General features: G+C 42.8%; 1 protein-coding gene and 1 long non-coding RNA gene across 2 annotated transcripts in view; one reads left to right on the forward strand and one right to left on the reverse strand.

The window, feature by feature from the left end:
- LOC117151328 overlaps positions 1 to 6,023 on the forward strand; it is a 46,841-nt gene extending 40,818 nt beyond the window's left edge. Inside the window, exon 3 of the long non-coding RNA XR_004461156.1 lies at positions 2,607 to 6,023. This is a non-coding gene — a long non-coding RNA (uncharacterized LOC117151328). The remainder of the gene's footprint in view (positions 1 to 2,606) is intronic.
- Positions 6,024 to 11,137: 5,114 nt separating this feature from the next.
- LOC100747043 lies at positions 11,138 to 16,332 on the reverse strand. The gene is made up of 5 exons (XM_033319300.1): positions 16,279 to 16,332; positions 16,161 to 16,209; positions 15,716 to 15,822; positions 14,032 to 14,374; positions 11,138 to 13,615 (listed from the first exon to the last, which is right to left on the reverse strand). The coding sequence occupies exons 1-5, from the start codon at positions 16,330 to 16,332 to the stop codon at positions 13,374 to 13,376; spliced, it is 795 nt and encodes a 264-aa protein (XP_033175191.1). The 3' UTR covers positions 11,138 to 13,373.
- Positions 16,333 to 21,423: the final 5,091 nt, after the last annotated feature.

The raw sequence follows: 21,423 nt of genomic DNA on the forward strand, positions 1-21,423 counted from the left end.
CCGTGAATTCATCAGCTTAACGGTCTAAATGAATACGGTACTTGACGCAAGTTCATGCATTCGCTACGAACTTCGTGCATTCTTGAAACCCCAAAGAGCTAGGCGTAAGATGACTAGGAAAACTTAGTTTGGAGAAGCGTATAGGTAGCCGCGCGCGCAAAGAGATATTAATAAACATTTGATCCTTTTCAGTGGAAGTTTGAACGTCTACTAAGACGTTTTTCGAATTCAGCAAGAGACTCGTGAAAGAAAGATTGGGTCTTGGGAAAGATCGATCGACTTTTTAGCAAATGTCAAACTGTGTGCAAAAACTCGAAACTTTTTAAGGATCTCAAACACATGATTCCTTGGAAATCGATAGTTCGAATAGCTTTCGAGAAATTCGAGCGTTCGAGATCAGAGAAATCGATCATGCGAAGGAACTTGAGATTTATCGAGATACATTCGAGACGAGGGAACGTCTGCAAGTTCTTGTAGAACTTCAATTTCCAGCGATTACAAAATTTTAAAACTTTCAACGTATGCGCCCAACGATTCTAGGCGTTTCGAGTGCATCGTTAACAAAGGGCGCCAACACACGCACGCATACAAAGGGCAATGAGACGCGCCTGGAATCAAGTGACAATAGACGCGCCAGGAAATTGAGTTGGCACTGATTAGACATTGCGGGCGTGCCATCATGCCGCGACGGTTCGTTGGAATCTACTCCGGCATACCCCGGGAGTCCAATTCCACCTTGAAGCTCGACCGATATTATCTCAGACTTTAGATCAAGCTCCCGACAACTCGAGCAAAAATGTCAAACTTTTCGCACTGACCAGGATAAACCGTGTTGATCTGTTGCTCCGTTTTTTCGTCATTGGCAAAAGAAAATTAAAGATGTTTGTTCGCCGAAATCGGGACAAGTTTCGAGGCGAGGAAGGAAGTTACACGTTGTATAAATCTCTGATGCTACTGGCCACGGATGTTGCGATCATCGTCGTGCAATTTGTTTCCCTTTGAAACGCGAAACGTTTTATACTACGGGACAGAGTAATTGAAAGCGAGGAAACAGTTGTGAATACGAAAGAGTATTTTACCATGCGCATAATAGGCCATGATTTCATTTCCGCCCGGCAGAAAAGTTGTTCGCAACGACGAGAAACGTTGCCGTAGATTACGGCAGAACTAGACGCATTCTTTACGGCTACGAACGTATACAGTTTATGCAATGCCATGAATAAGCGTGTCACACGCCGTGGTAAAGCTGCGCACGTTTTACGAAGCTTGCGCGGCGATCATAATTTTCGTTCCAATATTCTTTTGTTAGGTATATATTCGCATTTTATAGTATCGAACGTAGTAGCTTTTATGAGTACTGAGCCTCCACGTTAGCTCGAAAGCTGCTCTTTCTGCAATAGCCCAGTAATTTCCCTTTAAATGTCAGCTAATGTATTCGCCATATAAAAAGTTAGTAACGGTATATCGAATATTGTCAGGTGAAATTTAAATACTGGCGTTGGTATGCTTCGATATTTGTGATCCATATTTGCATGTTCACATTCCCATTCGTAACCACGAGATATGCATGCGTGCGTCATGACAAGCGAAATACGCGGATTTTTATAACAGTTTAAAACCGTGCATCTGGTCCTGCGTGAAACGAAAAAATAAGACCGGCACTGGGAAAAATAACGCGACAAATCGAACGATGCCGCTCGTATGAAATTTGCAGAGTGCTGCGAGCAAAATAAAAAAAAAAGAAAAAATTGCAAAAGTCATTTTACATCGTGCAGATTAATACTTTATTGATCGCGAATATTTCCCAGGGTTTGTTTACGTTACAGTACGATTATCGTTATACGTATACGTATATTTTCCTATGAAGCAATATTATCGTATAAAAATGACATATTCGCATGAATTTCAAATAATTTTTTTACTCCTAACAAACGAAAAGTGATCACTTTTATATCGTGTATTAAACGGCTCTAAAAAAATATACACAGGGTGCGTGTGTCATACCTCGTAGCGAATATAGATTTGCGGCAAAGATTTTATTTGCAAGATATCGAGTACCGAGTTACCGCGTACAGTTTTCGCTCGCGAAAACCCTCAAATATTTTGCTAGTCACCGTTAATGTTCCACTGATCTTCGTTACTGTCTATTACCCGGGATTCCAACCAAGTAATGCTCTCGCATTTTATGCGATATGGAAACGCAAGAGTTGGAGGCTTCGGCAACCTCGAATAAGATAACCCTGCAGGTCGAACTCCGGGCCGTTATGCCGATAACGAAAATCCGTTTCCGTAAACCAATGTCCTCCTCCATCCCTATGGGGAACAGCTATACATACTATTTCAATCCTTGCGAGGATTACGCGGATTTTCCTCCGTTCTCCGCTCCACTACCCATCTTTCTCTACTTCGATCATACGTACGCTCAGCCGTTTCATTAAATATTAAATATTTATTCTGGCAAATTTATTAATTGCTCGGAAGCTTAACACGACCGATCCTTCGGCCGTGAAAGCTTCGAAAAATGAAAAATCTGCTAATAGTCGGACAGAATGCACTTGCGCCCCATTTTTTGTTGCAACGATAGTACCGCGGTCTTTATTCGACAGGACAAGCCGATTCACGGACGTTCAAGAAAGGAGAGACGAGGGAACAAAAATCCAACCTTCAGTGCGAAAACACGGAGCTGGAAGTTGCGGTGAATAGCGGCTGGCGCGACGTTCGGATTTCCTCGTATGTTTGGTGACCGTATTTTTTCCACGATGACAGTACGGGCCGGCTAACAGAATCCCCAACTTTGGTACCGCGCCAAATTATTATCGTCCAGTGTGCTTTATATTCTGGCCGATCGGGTGGTTCGACGCCCCGTCGGTGCCGCCGTATAACCTGGCTTTCCTCCGCAAACCGAACATCCGACAAAGGGTTATGTAAACTTTCGAATCGCTCGAATTTCCCCAACACCTTGAAAATTCTTCACATCGTTTCAACACCACTCGCTCCGACGCGTCTCTATCGCGTCGTACATCGTACGGTAATACTACTTACAACCTGAAATAGCCTGAAATAGAATTAGTTAGGATAATTAAAACGTGTTGAGAAAGTTTCGAGCGGTATGCATCGAATTTGACGAGGCGTTGTCCCCCGGGATAGCTACGAAATACGCGTTCGCGTGATCGCGTCTGCATATGTCGTATAATCTATTCTTATCGCAGTTAACATTACAGAAGCCTGCCAAGCCCCTACAAAATGCATCGTGGCCGTATGTTTCTAATTATTTACTCAAGATAATAGCACGTATCGAGCAAACGATAGTATTAATCGACTATAAATCAAGCAGCTCGTCGCGGACGCGATTATTGATTCGATAAATTTCTGGTCTTTCGTTCGTCGAGTATGTTTCATGGCAAATTAATTCCTGCTTATCGGAGAACAACAATTGCGTGCCATATTTCACGTAGTCTGATATTTTGCAGTGCCACTGACCGTGTAATAAACGGCGCACGATCGTTATCTCGTAATATAGCTCGAGATGCAAACCACTCGGGAAAGAAAGATTTAACTTCGTTTCCGTGATGGCCGACACGGAATTACATAAGCGTCCGGCTCGTTTCGAAAACGAATTCTACAGGGGAAACGAACGCTCGAGGTAGTAATTTTGTACGGCTAGATCGCGAAACAGATACCACTTTAAATCGAATAATTAATTGTGGTCGGTCAAATTACAGATAGGAACGTCGTAAAATAATGGTCGGTACGCAATAGTACTTTGCCAGTCGAACAGACAATTTATGAACGAACTACGCGCAACATTCGAAAAAGCAGTCAAGGAACGATTCAATCCCGTAATGTAACGCGAACGCGTAAGAATTTCCGGGAATTTCGGATTTCGAAATGGGAAGCATGTCAGTCGATCTTATTCGCGATTCGGTTCGCGCACAGGGGAAGCTGTCCCGTTTCGTAAATTGTATCGTTCGAGCCATTCGTTCGCGTTCCGCTCCTTTTACTTTTCGAATTTACTTTAAGCATGCAGAATCGAGTATCGTTTACGGACTCGTACAGTTGTCGATTAATTGCCGACCAACCGGCAATCATTTCGAGATAAAGTAAACGGAAGTCAGCGACGTATGGCGAAAAGCGTATACTCGCGAATAACTTTTCAAGGGGATGCTTGCTTTACAAAATCAACGATTGTATCGCTGACCTACACCGTGCTTATTTCGTCGTTGTCCGCATTATTGTTATTCGTATTGCACAGGAACTTCGCTGCATTAATTGCAATACGATCGATTCTATATGGTGCTTTCGGGTTGTTTAACTTCACTCTGTGTGCACAAACTTTCCTCTTAAAGATAGCGGATTTATAAAGTTGACGCTTCACTGCTGATCGCGGTAAAACTTTTGATCGGATCACGAGCAAAATTAATTTTTGATTCTAAGTTATCACGCGATATTGCGAAGACGACAGACAGCCATAACTTTAAGCGAAACAACGTCGTACACTTTTCGTTTTCCCCTTTCGACTTCCTTTCCCTCTTCGACCCCTATTCCGAGAATGAATTGCGCAAGCCCTTTCGCCCTTTTTATCATTCCTTCGCAGTCGCGCCTTTCCTGGCGACAAAATTGGCTTTGTTATGCGGCACGAGGTTTCAATTCCCAATACAGAACGGTCCAATTTGTGTCTGTCGCTGGTTTCGTCTCCCTACTTCAACTTGGTCGATGTTGTGTACGTCTCCTAATGAGACACAGTGAACCTGCTGGATCGCTCAAACTACTGTCAACCATACCAGCGACTAGTTTGCCGGATTAGAAATTCCGCAAATCTTCCACCGCATGCGGCTGAATACAATGTCAAGCCGTATGTTTGAGAGGCGCGTTCGTGTGTACACGAGCGGCACGATGTAACGTGTACGAATTCTCATCCTTGTACCAGCATACATTTCTCCCTGTGCGAATCTATGTACACCATTGTCTCGTCTATATTCGCCGAGGGATTCGCGATATCGGATCGGAGCTCGTCTATGGGACCACTTTCGGTCTTCTGCCTTTATTCGCGGTTTCACCGCTGAAATAGTACGGCCAACTTGGGAAGCGCGTTGACTTCGTAACGCCGCAATCGCGAAACGTTACAACACGCGATACGACTGTCTCTCTGTATATTTCTATTCCGACCAATAAATAGTATCGCGGCTAGAAATCTGGCAGAGGTTGTCGCCGTCGATTAATCGTCGTGTCTCTCGACGAAGGATGACCGTAACTCGACGATCGCCTATTAACCGCGGCGATCAATCGAGTACCCGCGAGCAGGCACAGTTCATTTGCGAGCAGATACGATCGAGCATTCGTGCTATTATCAGCCGAGCCATCAGGTACTTAACTACAGAAGCATCTGTTGGTCGTGCGTTAGCAAGTTTCTAATTTATTTACTCCAAGAGAAACTTTGACCACAGCCGCAAACTCAAAGACTTGCCGCTTTACGGCACGTAAGTGTGAAGATAAAGTTACGCTGAGATGGGACTATAAAACACACTGGGCTGCATGGATTTTCGCGCCACTTGACGCATCTCTAGGAGGAGAATTAAGCCGGTTTTGTTGCCGCAATAAACGCGCCGCTCTCTATTAATAATTCATGCAACCAACGCGACGGTCGAATCGTGGAGAGCCGCTTCGATCTTTCGTACCATCAGATTCGAACCTGATTTCGTGTTTGAAGAAAGTAAAACGAGAGATTTAATTCCTTTGCGCGAGCACTTCACCGAGATTTTCGATGCGAACAACATTTATTTCAAGAAAAGAACCCTTGAATCTAGTAGCGAGCTATCAAGCTTGAATGCTTCTTTCTTAAATTGTTGCTCGAGTGTCGCGTTTCTCAGGATGCCTTGCATCTTGTGGCGAATAAAATCGATGACCGTACCGTAAACTCAATTACATCTTCTAAAGGGCTATCGAATTGTTAATCGATGCAAATATAAAACGCTGAGATACGTCCGACCGTACAAATATAAAAAGTAAGGTGTCGAAAAACATTGTAATAGGCGGTTAAAACAGCGAAATTTTTCCTGTAATATCTCCAAGTGCGGAGACGCTTTGATAAATGGACTTTGGCGCAATAATTGTTCGCTCGTTCCAGGAAAATATACGACTAGGTAAGCAAGGTAAATGTAAAGCGAAAAAGAATGAAAACTGAATGAGAGAAGAAAAAAGGGGACACGAGATTCTTTTTCAAATGATCACTTTATCAGACAGGTGTTACTTTTACACTCCACTAATACGTCTCATTGTACCAACCTTTTAACAATGTCGCTTCTGTGCTCGTTTCCTTTTCAAAATTCATTGTACGTCCACGTTTTATCATTGAATACTCTGAGTTTCTCACCGGAAGACGCATTTTTCTGTTCGGTAAACAGTCTTTGGTCGGTGAATTGTTTATACGATGAAAAATACACGAGACAGATGAAATTAATTAAGCAAATGCAAACAAGAGAAACCAACCTCTTTACCCGTTATGACTCTTTCTACTTTACGCTTCCCGATTTTATTATAATATATTTCCATCTTTGTTTCTTTTTTACGCAGGCCGAGGTAGTTACCAGCGGATACGAGTAAGCCGGGAGGAAAGCAGAGAAAAGAAGGGAAATCTTTGTCGTAAACGTCAAGCGTGCAAGACGCATGACGCGTTTCCGTTCCGTCTTATACTTTCTACTCCGCTATCAGAGTCATTCGACATTTTTTACCGGCTCACTTCTCACTCGGCAGATATAAAAATTCAATTGCTCCTGGAAAAAGGAGAATACTTCGCTAGCTCACCTATCTAGACCAGACAGAAGTTGGCCGATTTCCAAGTCGAAAAGACGAATACTGCACGCCGCGTCGCCGATTTCGGTTTTTCTTTCTACGACTATTATTTTCAGTCCGATTCCGCGAACGTGAGATGTTGCGTTATTCGCAACAATAACGATTCCCAATTTTCTCGACGCATTCGTGCGTTGCTTCGTCGCTCTGTGTACCGTATACTCGTACTGATATGCACCGCGTATCCTCTTCACCGGTTATCCTTTGTAACGACGATACACTACCGCGATCCCGCTCGAGCATTATAGCATTTTCCACGTTATGCTGTTATAACGAAGCGCAAACACACTTGTTATTTTTTATTTCATTAGTCGAGAACGTGGGATATTAGCTTGTTTTCGGCATAGAATAGAATTGCCTCGAATATACACGGACCAGGCTCTGAAATTCGATATCACTAATTGTCAATTTATATCGAATTAAAAACAACAATATCTAATATCTAAATATAAATTTCGATGAAATCTAATATCACCATATACCTTGTGGTGTTAGTTGCTAAAAGAAATTAAGAATTTCTGTCTAGGGATGTTTCTAAAGAGAAAAATTATTCCTGGGTATGAAGAAATTTCCAGTCAGTCGTCGTTCCGCCCTCCAGGCATTGAACCCTACTTTTAGTTTGCTTTACGTGAAGAGAAAGTGTTCGACCGTAAAATATCCGAAGAAAAAGTTTCGCAAGGGTGCTCTCTCAACAACAAGTGTTCGCAACTCGACGCGTGTCCAAAAACAAATTCTGGGGCGGCTCTCGATAGAGAAACGTAAAAACTGGCCATAAGACGACGCAAGAAGATTAGATGAAAGAAAGCGGTGAGAAGCAAAGGACAGAAAGCGATAGAAATGTCGATGAATATGCGTCGTCACGCGCCACGTTCAACTATGCTCGCTGCCAAATCCTTCAATAATCCACCAAGGATACGGGGGGATGTTAAGTGATTTTCTTGGATTTATTTGGCAATTGTTCCTTAACTTCGAGGCCGGACATCGTTTTCTATGTCGCAAGCAAAGGAGGAAAACTATATATCGTATTATTCGTGAATTTGATTTCCAAGTCACCAAGTAATTTGAGCTGCGTTCAAAATATTCATTAACGTTAACACGAAGCGAGAATAATGCCGCACCGAGGAGTTTCTAAGTTTAACTAAATGAAATGCAGTAGAGTCGTTTCAACGATATAATTTGAAATGCGAAAAGTGCGGCGAAGTGTTTGCCATTCTGACATTCGTCCGGTATAAAAGTCTTAACTGATTCGTTACAATTCCTATGCATGTTAGTCGCGTAAAACGAGAAAAACGTAAAAAGCGAAAGCCCGTTATTTTACGGAATAATATATAGCTCTAAAGACTTAACCTTTTTATCGCCACTGCCTTTTAATGACTATAAACAGTACTTGTGCTGTTTGCCAAGTTGCCGACTAGATTCGTACAGTTTCAGCCAGTTAAGAACATGACGATCGCAAGGTGTTTAAACGGCGCCTCGTTTAAGACTGAGGAATTTTTCGTTGGTTTTGTCTTCCGTGTCGCTTCACTTTTTACTAGACTGCCCAAACCAACAACTGTATACGTTCTGACATCGTCGATGTCGAAGAAAATACACGACGTACAACATTACCGCAACAAGCCGTTCGATAAATAAACTTGAGGAGAATGAAGAAAGAGTGAGAAAGAGAAAGAGAGAGAGGAAGAGTGGCAAAGAGGACGGTAATCGCGAAATAGCAAAAGAGTTGGAACGAAATGAAACGGAGGCTGTGTTTAAGAGCGAACTGAATCAATAGCTCTACCCTGCGACCCGTAGGCCAAATATAGGTCATACCGTGATCCCTTTTTCCTTCTCTATCTTTTTTGCTCACCAGTTCTTTCTGGTTGCTCTCTCATCGTTTACCTTCCACAGTGTTCGTTCCCCTGTGGAAGGTATACGGTATACAATATATTATTGCATCGACACTCGGTTGCGGTGCTCTCGTTGTCGGCGCATATACATTTTTCATAAATAAATTCCATGGGTGCTCCAAAGTTGATCCTACTGCACACTATTGAGTTACGTGTGCCTGAGGAATTACGTATTTGACTGGAAATTATAGCACATGCTACGAAGCGTAGGTACAACGCTTACTTCTTTGCTTTTACTTATTTTTTTTAACTTACAATCAAGATCGGTGCCTGCATTCAACATTTGTCAAATACCATAGTCATATCAATGTATTTGATCGTCAGGTCTAAAAATAACATTCGTCTTCCATTATAAGGAGCTTAGTAGGCAGAGCTCGAAAGATTGACGACGTTGTTGCCCTCTGGGTTGGATCCAGTGAAGGAGGGATGCTTTCAGCGTCTGACATTTGAAATCCATCCTCTTTGGTGTCTTTTCTGTCGTGAGAGAAAGTTGCGATTAGTCGCCGGAGCTATGTTCTTTTCGATGTGACTCCGGGCTACATTCATCATTATTCTCATTTTGACAGAGAGAAGCGACATCACGCTGTCGTCTTCTTACTCGTATTCGCGTCGTTGTTTTTGCTGTTTTGCGGTTCTTTTCCTTTAATTACAACCCGCAGCTACTTCGTACGCTTCAATATTTTCTAGTGAACAAAAAACAACAAGCTGCTTGCCTTTGAGACTTCGCTTTAAAAATGTATGTAACTTGCATCCGGAAACGGAGATGCTGGTTCAAAGCGAGTAATACCGTGAAATTGTGAGTAAAATTCATCCTATTCCGTTTCGACCGCGTGTTTTTGCAAAGCTCGTTGTTACCGAACCCTGGTTCGTGGTAGGTACACAATCCAGTTCCGTGCATTCCGATGTAATATCAGCAATGCAAACGGTACTTACTTTCGAACAAACTCCGGAACTAAACGTAACTAGTCGCACGCGATAGCAGTGGAATTAACGTGTTACTTCTGCGGCATAGTAGTGCAGAAGGCAATCGCGTCGCCAACAGTAAATTCATTCGTCACTGGCCAAGCAAACGAGCCAGAAACAAGCCGGCCAAAAATAATTGCCGTTATCGTACCGAATGACAAAGACCGACCGTTACGGCGAGCCAAAGTTTTTGCAACCACTTCGACGAAATGTGATTGGCCGCGGCCCGAACAAATTAACAGTTAACAAATTAACAGCGTCACCGGCGGGCACGGTGGACGAAACGCAAAATTGCCACAGACCACGGCTTCCTAACGTTTCCGGTCGATTGAAATACACCACTCAGCCGTACGACCGTCCCGCCATTCTATGCTTCCAATGGCAAACCTATTGATTATCCGCTCGCGTTTCTACCGCGCTGTCCATTTGCTGGCTGATTCATTATAATTGCAGCGTCGAAATGGGAGACCGGTGTCCACATCGCGGCGTTCCGCTTGCCCTCTAACCTCGGCTTCGGTTACGAGCCATCGACTCGCGTCACCTTATTTCAATTTTCTTTCTCGTTGGTAATTCTACAGCATCGATCAATCGAAAATGAGAATATTCGTTCGCGTAGTGGAAAAACTAGTCGTGCATTTGGTTCTGTTTTCACGCGAAATACTCGAAAATATCGTGTAAGGAAAATACACTGCACGTGAAAGAAACAGAAGATTGGATTTAAAGGTGAAAACCTGGTACAATTATCGAGCCACTTTCGAATTATGAAACGTATTATATCCAGATCTTAGTTTAGTATTTATTTAATCTTTTATTTATTATTTACAAAATTATGAAGATCAGATTATATATAATTGACTCGAAAATAGAGAATAAAATGAAAGAGAAAAGACAGCCGATAACTAGATCTCAGAAAAGTATAATTCAAAATTGGAGTGTAAAAGAAAGCTTCGAGTACAAGGAATTCAATTCAAATAGAATTTTTCTTAAGAATGAGGTTTGAGTCGTGTTAATTCAAACTATATCATGCAAAAATAGGTTTGTAAGTTTTCTCTAAAATAAACATTAAATTGTCTGAAAGAGAGAATCGAATGTATACCTACCCTCACAATGTAAAACATTATTTATTTCAATCCCCGAATGTTAAACAAATGGAACAGTAACCGACCATTTGGCAAGCTAACATATTTACTAAATGTATACAAATGTAGTAATAAATTGCAGAGTCGTGTATTCGTTGGATTCTACACGATGAATATACCAGAATCATCGGTCGTCAGTAGTCGTAATAATACTCGATTTTCTTATTAATTATTTTCTGGTAGCCGACAATCTAGACATACGCAATGTATGTCGCACAGCGCTCACAATGTTTCTCGATTAACTTCATGGTTCGATCGGTGAGCATATAAACCGAGCCAATGAAAAGGTTATGAATAATATATTTATACGATTTTTCAGGCAGTCGCATCGCCTTCCTGCTGACCCACATTCCTCCTCTGCGATTAAACACACTGTGGCGCGTCGTCAAATTTATTACGGAAACATGAGACGACCATGTTTTGCCATGGCGAATATTTACGTTGGAATATTGGCACCGTTATCGCCGAAAATCACCGCGAATTCGCCATTGTCGCCCTGCGTAATCTCGTTCGCGAATGTAAATTCAAGATACTCAACAGATCGCACATTGTTTTCGTTAGTTTGCTAGCGAACCACATGAAAAAAAAACGAGCCTTACGTTAATCGAGGTTCTGCAAACATGAAAGCGCTTCACGCGACTGGTGTGCACGATTATCGATTCGACCGGCCACGAATTTTATTCGGAACAATGACACGGAATAATGAACCCTGCAACAGAACGACTCCACGTGTGTCGGTTTGAAAAATTGTCCAGATATATATGTATATATATATCGAATCGTACGAATGTTACCCGATGTTTCAATTGGAATCTACCAGAACTTAGTCGGCAGATGTATTCCACGATAACGATTATCGTCGATAACCGGATACCGTCGGAGAGGAAATTAGGAACTATCTACTTACATACACGGTATGGGAATACTATGTAAATACATATATTCACTTTTCAAAAATTATAGAGATTTGCGTCGATCCGTTTCGTTGATTTTAACGGAAAGTTAGCAAATTTACACTAGCTTCATAGCGGAAAGTTAGCAAATTTACTCTAGTTCCAACCCTTTTCTTTCTTGCTTTATCGCATCAAATTGATTTGTCGGCTAAAAATAGTAATTTACAATGTAGCAATCGGATGTAGATAACGCGGTATGAATCAAAATTTGTCCAAACTCCTAGATCGAGCGACTTCATCAAAGCAGATCCAAGCTGCCGTCGATCAGGAACCACTATTTCCAACTAATCATTGGGATCTGGGTCTTGTTAAAATTACGATGTATTGTCCTGATGTCCGATCAAAGTTTGCTCAAATCTAAGGCGATAATCAGACTCTAACAGAGCGAGCGAACGACGTCGTAGTTTTCGGTCCGGAGATAACGTTTGCCGTTGAGCAAGAGAGAGCTCCGTAGTACATTGACACTTCATTAACCGCATCGGTGCTGCGAAGGAGCGACACGCAAGCGTTTCTCCTTCTCCCTCCCTACTCCCGCAATTTGTTAACACGATGCAACGTTAAAGGAAGTTGGTATTTTGCGCGCCATCGTAGCGAAATCGTGTGACGATGTTCGATCACCGGCAGCGACCCATCGGATGATCACGCTACGACGATACCGTGGGTAATTAGTAGCTGCCTAGTTCCGCAAGAAACAACCACGTTACCGAATCATTCAACTTATCCCGCAATCCATATGACTGCTTGTGCGGTTGTTAACGCAACTCTAACGTCATCCGGGCGATTACGCGCGAAGATTTCATTCTTTCGCGTCTTCGACTCGACTCGACGTCTGTGCCAAATATTTCACTGGTCGCAAAAGTTAGGAGTTAATTCGATCGTTAGCGATTTAACGATGTAACATAGTCGCAAGAGAAGGTGACATAGCGCGGCACCGGCCTCTTACCAGCTCTTATCTACTCGCCGGCCTGTTCGCTGTTCTTTTTGTTTCCACTCTCCTCTGCCTCTATCGGCATGCATTCGAGGCATTGTTAGCGCGCGGACGAGCCTTCCTTTTATCTTCTCTGCTGTTATTCGCTCAGGCCGTTCTACCACCCTCGCCCTATTTCGCTCCTTTTCTCCTTTTGTCTTTATCCACTCGCGATAACGACGTTCCGTTGGTATCAAATTGATCAGACGAGACGCGCCTTAACGACGTGCCGCGTATGACTGTGCACGGGTGTAGCCGAGTTGCGCTTCATCGACGATCGACCTCCTTTCGTGACGACTATCCTTCCTTTCGATCGCAAATAATTACATAACGCTTTATCCATTTGACATCTTGTATTTTATGTCAGGATAAATGATGCCTGATGGAGCATACCGTGGCGCGCGGATTAAACGCGAAGAGAATTGGTTTCAGAACGTCCCACTCTGATACGATGGTGTTTTATTAAAAGGAATGTGCTATATTTACAACATAAACGTTCTCCACAGCAATCTTCAGGATGATAAGCAACGATGAAAGCCTTTGGTACAGTGAAAACATGAAACATCGAAGCGTAACAAACAGGTACAAAACGATAAACGACCGATCGATCACGAAACGATCAATATCCTTCGTTGGTGGTGTACGAGGCGACGTAATCTTGGATGTCTTGTTCCTGTTGCGCCGCAGTTTGGTGATCGTGAACTGGAAGCTGGCCTTGACCGACGTAGATATCAGCCGAGTGGTCGTTCTTGCCGGAAGTGTGCACCACGGCATGAAATCCATCCTTGTCGGCGCGGTAGCTGACCACTCGAATGCTACCACCTGGTTCCTTCACGCTGTACTGGCCGGACACGCTGCTTCCTGCGGAAAGGAACGGCCGCGGATGAACGGAAGCCGCGAAACCAATTGTTGAACTTGTAACGAAACGTAATTGAATGCCAGAGAAATTTCGCCTGAAATAACTCTATTAGCATAACAACGTCGAGGAATAACTCGACCGCGCGGATACAGTAGAGGTCGCGAGCCAAACCGCGCGGAGCATGTCCTCCTTACTTATTTATCCGGTAGTCGTATCCTTCCCACATATTCATGACGCGTGTACGAGAAAATTACTCTCGCGATCAAATTACCTCCGCTTCTATTAATCGTGTTTGAGTTTTCGTGTCAAAATTCGCATGAACAAACTCGCTCACGAAGGAGACAAAAAAAGGAATATTGAATCTCGAACGGTTGCTTCTCTCTCTCTCTCTCTCTCTCTCTCTCTCTCTCTCTCTCACCATCTCGCGTTTCTTTCTGAGCATGGAAATCGCCAGTCTGATGATCCTCGACGCCGTACGAGAACTCGTACTTCGGATGCGCGACATAGTCAAACTCGTAACCGTGTTCCTGTTGCTCGTGTCCGTGTAAATTGTTCGAGCTGTCCTCGTGATTCTCCGCGTACGGTACTTTCACCTCAAACACTGGCCCCTCGACGGGCCCGTGAAACTGCAGGTACGAGTTGGCCAGTGAACTGTGCTGCACTGGATCCTGTTGTCCGTGTAAAGCCTCCGCTTCCAGGGATATCACGCCGGCTCGTGATCGATGGCCGAGCGCCAACGTGATGGTCAAGGCGATACTGACCTGTGGCACAAAAAGTCACCTTCGAAAGTACCTTGTAACCTGACGTTTTTCTTCGATCGGATCTGGTACATCAGTCGCTGGAAGATTTACGCGTGATCGACGTGGGAAAAGGTGACGTTTAACGGGTTGATTTTTCAGCGACCACGGGATTTGGTACGTGATTCTGCCATCGATCTCTTATTTTTTACAATTTTCGTATGACTATTCACGCGTCGCAGATTGAACTAATTTGAAGATATCGATCGCGTTGCAAATGAAAAACGAGTCGCTATAGCGAATCACGGACAACGAATTTAAATCGTACGATTGCGAGGTATTCGATATTGCCAGGAACGAGGTACGATTCGATTCCTTAATTGTGAATTGTGTATAGAATCGTGTCAAAGCGGGTTGCACCGTGATGAAAGCAATCGAATACATGCTGCACTTATAACGATCAATTGAATCTCAGAGACAGATGCACAAAGAGAGCGAAAAAGAGAGGAGAAACGAAAACGTCGATCTGAGACGTCCCATTTTCAATTACTACGTCGATTGTCAGCGCACAAACGTTGACTATCGCGTCGAAAACAGTCTCGACTCGTCGATTATACACAAGCCAATAAAAGTTTCGCGTTTCATCGTGGATTGAAATTCGATTCTCTTTGTTTCGTTTGTACGCGTTTCGCTTCGTTAGCTCGTTTATCATGACAAATAAAATTACCGAATACCCTTCGCCGCAAAATATCGATAAGATTATCGAACAAACGGGAGTAAAAATGACGCAAATCGACGCGATTTAATATAATTTTTAGCATGGTTACTTGCAGCTTTCAATTACACCTCATTCGTAATGTTGTAACAAGTGTTGAAGCTTGTCAAACACGAGCGAGCAGCATCACGGTATAAAGAATGCCAGTTGGTTTTAATTACTCGACACAAACCCGGAATAATAAGCAGTCCAGTCCGGTATCCCATATGCGACAGGATTATGCGACACGATTATGCGACTCTCGAAATCATGATACCGTGTTCTGTAATATCTTCGCTTGTCTCGCACGAGTCTTTTTCTTATCGAGAAATATGCTCATCTATGTATATATGATCTAAGTATATTTTTATAAAGTAATGAGACGAATCGAAACGATTTCTAAGAAGGTCGTCTTCCCTCGCGCTCTGTTTTCTCAAATTTTCCTTTGCACGTACTTTCGAAAATAAATTCCGACTAGAACTCTCTCTCTCTCTCGCTCGCTCTCCCTCTCGCTCCGGTATTTTTCTTGTTTCTGATCGTTTGCTCCTGCTTGATTTCTCGTGTCCCGCTTTTCTCCGATTCACGATTCGATTTCTTCGTCGATACCGTACCTTGATCCTCGTGTCTCCCTCGTATCTCATGGTATATAAAGCGGTCAAGTGAGAACTGCAACTTTCCAACGTATTTTCTAGCCTTTTATACCATGGCAATGCACATTCTGTTTATATACGACGCTCGTAAACAGATGTGAATCTGCCAGTTACGTTGGACATCGCGTGCGTGTGCGATACGTGCGTACACGTTGGTGAATTTCGCTCGAACATGGTCAGTCTGGCCCTCTCTTCGTCTCCGCTTCGCGACCTTTCACGTACGAAACCGCTGTAACGGAACTGTTTGTCACCAGCTTCTGACGACTTCGCTGCTTCTATACTCCAAGATAGGAACGACGTTTCTCTTTTCTATTGAATCGATATTAGAAACTTCATCGGACGATCGTAAGGATCGTCCGGTCATACAACCGATTAATCTTGCTCTAATTGGCACAACCGATCTTACCTTCTTGTGAGTAGCAATTTCGTTCTAATAACGCTTCGACTTCGGTAATCTGTAACCAGTTATTAATAGATTCGTGTTTAATATTATCGATCAATCCTGGTTACGGTGGCTTCCTTACATTTTCGAAGACGCCACTGAACGGCTTCCTTTTCGTCAGCGCGAAGCCTGGCATCGCGTCGCTGGACGACACTAGGGTCGAATAATCCGCTTATTCCGTTCGAGCCAGGATTTATTTGGATTCTTAACCCCCTGGGAGATTCGGTGCTTGGATTGAATCGCGTCGGATCTACTTTAAATGCCTCGATCTCCGACAGTTTTTCCTCCCTACTTGAGAAGCTGGTTGTCTCGTTCGTTTAATAGCGCAGTTTAATTCCTTTATTGGGCTGTTTGTTCCAGCTCCAAATACCTTCGCGGGCTCGAACAACGAGCTTGCGTCTCTCAAACTGCCATTGCGCTAATCTTGCGAATCCGCTGCTTTCGAATTATTTAACAAACGCTTCGACGATTTACCCGACCTATACTTCGAAACGAGATCACCGGTGCTAATCAGCGTCAGCTTGATTATCGACTTCGATTATTCGTAGTCAAGCGCAACGAGTGGCAACGTATCAAACGGAAGTATAATTCGGCGGAGCTTCTTCGTGCGACGTGTTTGAAGTCAAACATCAAAAGCCTTGATTTTCTAGATTCGCTGCATCTAACAGGTAGACCGGAAAACATGGACAAACGTAAAAGAAGCGAGACGCGAGTGTAAAGGATATACACGTATTCGTCCGTGGATGTTTACAGAAGCTACTTTGAAGCAATGAGAAAATAAGAAAATGTCAACGTCATCGAAAAGGGAACGGTTGATCAGAAAAATAACAAGTTCTACTCCAAGACCTCCGTGTTCCGTGCTGCCAGTGTTTGGTCTTTTACACTTGAACGATTGAATTTCTTCCTTCCCGTCCTAGTTCTGCCGTTTTCAATTTACAAATTGAAAATCCTCTGTTATGTTTATGCGCGTCGATTAATGTTCGTGACGCTACTGCTTTATTCGAAAGGTATCAGGACACGAGTCGAGTACCACTATCGTTTGCCAGTAACCACAGTTTGTCGATGTCTCATTACGATTTACGTTTGGCCGTCTCTTTGACGAATCGTGTGTGTAGCCTCGACGAGACAAGCTACAGAGAGCCGTCAGTGGAATTGCGATTTCGTTGGAAATCGGAAAAGCAACATGCTATGCTATGTTCGAGCGTGTTTCGGTTCTCATGGACGTTCTTCAAAGGTTGAGTCACTGAACGGAAGATCAGAGTAAGAATTTCGTCTTTGTTACCTCGCAAGATGATGTTGCGTTTATCAGAACTACCCAAGTTGATTTCAAGTTATTCCACACAACAAAGTATACCGATCGATGCCAGATAGTTGACGTACAGACTGTATGACCGTTCAGGTGAAGTTAATAAAAGATTCTGCTTTCACGAAACGAAGCCAACCGGAAGTTGGCTAGCATTCCAAAGAAATCTTTTCTCTCCACGCTTTTCTCGTTGCCGGTAAAAATTACTGAATACTTTTACGCATAAACCATCGGTTTTACGAGCAAAAAGTATTTTTCCCATCTAACGTCGGCAACATAAATGGTAATATTTTACAAACGAGTACGCTTCAAATAAGAACCGACGGTATAACGATAACGTACAAAGCGATAACGTGCTTGTTGTTCGTTATTGTCGACTGCTAATTAATTCGCTTTGTAAGCAGTTCGGTCAGCGCGGATTTAAAAACATTATAAGCATCGGATAAAACACATTCAAGCGCAATAATGTCCCCATGGCAAATATAAATATATTCAATTATAGCGGCATATATAGGTGGTCGGTGTCGGCGTCTTTGCGTCAAACGATCATTTGTTCTACACAAATACCGTGTATTATTCGTATTTGCTCTATGCGTTGTTATTCCTTGCGACTCGATATAGGATCGTTTCATCTGCCGAAGACCAATTACAACACGTATCTTAACTTGAAATTAATCCTTTGCCCGTAACAATTATATTCCCGCAGTCCGATACAAGTGCCACTATCGACGCTAATTGAAGTGCTTCTGCGTGCTTCATCCGAAAAACAAAGACAAGAAAACAAGACCAAACTTCCTGCTTCAAAGAAAAATCCCTCTTTGACACAGATACGGGGATTCTCTTGCTCGGGCCGTCTCGTCTCGGGAACAAAATCTTTGACGCGAAATTGCTGGGTGAACGTACGATGGCGATGAACAATGCATCGTTGCAGCAAAGATGGGTAGCTTCGTATCATTGACGCATATTTTTTTCTTACCCTGTTCCTCGGAAAAAAAAAGAAGAGGATGAAGTTTGGCCAAGCGAAACGAATAGGTTTGGCGTACGAAGGGTACGGATAAACGAAAACGTTTGTATCCAACCATTTCGATGGTTTTCAGAGTGGAAGGATAATAAATGCTTTTATTTCTTGTGGAAACGCGGAAAAACGGACTAATGTATATCAGCCATGTTGCCGCTATACGTATATCTTAAAAGCAGGGTCTTTTTATCTGATCCATTCTAGAGGATAATATGGTATGCGAATGAAGGTAAAAGGATCATAACCGTGATAAAAATTTAGAATACGATCAAATAAATGTGGTTAAATGGAAAAACGGTGTTTCAATATTTCCTCGTTCTTTTGTCGAAAGGAGAAAATTTTATTGTAATCGTTCTTCCGATGCAATAAATACACCATTTATTTATTTCAAATTCTTTCGACCGTGTCGCAGACTGTAGATTAATCTTTTAATCAGAAGAAACGAGTTTCATTCCCCGCGAGGATTTTCCACGAAATTTCGTGAAAATTTTAGTAACGCACGGAGCATCTTGGGTGGATCGCTCCGAGAACAGATCCTTAAATTTTCTACGAATATATGTTCCTTCTTTATTAAAAGTTCCTACGGAATATATATGGTGGGTTAAAATCCACGAGGTTAAAAGCAAGTTAGAACAACGACGATGTTGGTGCTACGATTTAAATAATTCGCGAGATTATGTACACACGAGTTCGACTAGTAAAATTGTAATAGTTTGGGTATCCGTACGATATAAATTGCACGTCGGAATAAATGTCAAAGAGAAAGTATTGGCTAAAATATTTTCGTTCGAATGGTTCGATGAACGGATAGAGTTCTGAAATCGAGAGGAATCCTAAGACTCTAACCCTTCGTGGACGAATGAACAGCGTAATTGACAGGGCGCCTAGGACGTGAAAGAGAAACGATGACTAGGCGGATTCCTTCGAAGCCACTTCTTCTGCTTTCATACTCCGGAAAGCTTCGGTAAAGCGCATTGAGTGCAAATTGCGGCAGACATCCGATCTAGGTCAAGCCGATGCGCGAGACAACTGGTACCGTCGGCTGTTTCACGATTAAATGAATGCACCAAGTTCGAGAGGAACAGATTCCCTCGTTGCGGCGGGGTCCGGTGACAGCGTACCGTTCTATTGCCTCGAGCTTCTTCACCGACTTCATATTGCATCCATGCTTGAATTCTTTCTTACGATATATGAAATTCGAAACAAGAAAACACATATCATCGACTTTATTATTATCAATTTTATTCTTTATCGGACTTGCTGTATTATTTATTTCTACGCGTCATGGTGCGTATTTTTTAATTCTTCGATCGATTCCGTTGAAGCGTTACGTACGTATAATTGATAAAATCCAATTTAGGAGCGACGATTGTATAAGATTTCATAGTTGTTAGAAGTCAGAAAAGTAAAACGGAACAGAGGCGGAACAACGTTAAAGGGCCAGGCTGTCGGCTGACTCAATTAAAATTCTTAGTAAAATTTCTCATTTAGCCGGAGCGCTTGGTTCTCGCGACCGGCTATCCGCGAAGTCGTACGACAAACGGAATTTTACCGACTCATTTTTTCTGGGAAACAGTTAGCCAAGGAAGGTTAAAACGGGTAATGATAAGGAAACGCAATTCCAACCATTCTTTTCGCGTTATTGCGGTTGTGTCAGGCGTTTCCAGAGCGTGACTCGCCAAGCACAGCAAGGCAATGAAACGTTAAAAATGCGGGCTATTAAGGGCCAATGTGCCGGGATACCGTTTCATTTGCATCCACGCTACCGTCTTTCTATTATTAAAATACGGAAGTGGTCGGTGTCTGCCAACGATTCCTCCTTATTCCCTTTTCCGTAGATACGGTCGAAGGCAATTACGCGTTGAGAATACCGAACTGGTACTATGCATTTCCGATGTATTTTCGATGTATTTTCGATGCATTTCCGACGATTGTCTTTCGAAATATATCATTTGCAGCCAACGCAGCCAACAAACAACCAAAAACTCGATACAAAAACACAACCAATGCTTGCGAGGGTATACGATATAAAAACGTCCAGGTTCTAACAACGTTACTAAGCGTACAGTTAATCAATCTTCATTTTCTGCTACCTAATTACCGCTACATCGTATAAAAAGATAAATTAGGCATTGTTCTTATCTATAACACGAGTAAAAGAAATTTTATTTATATGAAAGAGTCGCGATCCAGTTAATAAATTCCCAATGCTTTTAAAAATCGTTTGCAAACATTTTCATTGATAGATCGAAGTTTATGCAAGTGGATTACAAGATTACGCGATCTATCGTTTCGTTAGTTAAATACAGTGAAATCGGTTTTATTTAAATAACCGCTAAAATTCACGGAAGAAAAATATATGACAGTTCGTGGAACGTCCACCGTTGGTTTCCGTTGATTTCTGATAGCACGAGTGATAACGCGCGATTCAGAAGCATCGGTGGAGGCACGGCGACTCGGTGCAAATGTGACATGTCACGATCAGAGATTAACGCGTTAACAAGTTGTCAAGGGAGAACGTGTATAGGTAGATGTAGCGTCGACGCGTAAATCAAAGTTCAAGATACCAATTTACTTGCACTTATCACGGTTGCGCAGCCAAGCGCGACACTTTCTCTTACTCCTAGCTGCGATCTTAAACCTGTTGATCGAGCACAATCGAGTTCCTCGTCAGCGGACAATGTCGTTCACACGTTTCGTGGCGAGGTGCACACGTTACCGAACACACGTATGTCAATTTGCTGGCGCCTAACTAATCCTCGAACCATGCTACCAGCTGGACAACACATGTGACGTGGATTGGCCATTATGCGTTCATCGAGAGTAACAAGTTTTCAGGACGAGTCGTTAACGACGCGAATAGCTCTTGCTCTTCGATCTCTTATCTCGTACAGATTTTGACAGAA

This window comes from Bombus impatiens, unplaced genomic scaffold (assembly GCF_000188095.3).
Source record: "Bombus impatiens unplaced genomic scaffold, BIMP_2.2 scf_0146, whole genome shotgun sequence".
NCBI lineage: Eukaryota > Metazoa > Arthropoda > Insecta > Hymenoptera > Apidae > Bombus > Bombus impatiens.

Bases quoted from the DNA above. Each gene is read 5' to 3' on its own strand.
- LOC100747043 (XM_033319300.1), bottom strand. From the start codon at position 16,332: ATGCCAGGCTTCGCGCTGACGAAAAGGAAGCCGTTCAGTGGCGTCTTC. The intron at 16,210-16,278 runs GTAAGGAAGCCA...AACTGGTTACAG, and splicing joins TCAGTGGCGTCTTCGAAAAT to ATTACCGAAGTCGAAGCGTT. The intron at 14,375-15,715 runs GTACGGTATCGA...TTTGTGCCACAG, and splicing joins AGGGAGACACGAGGATCAAG to GTCAGTATCGCCTTGACCAT.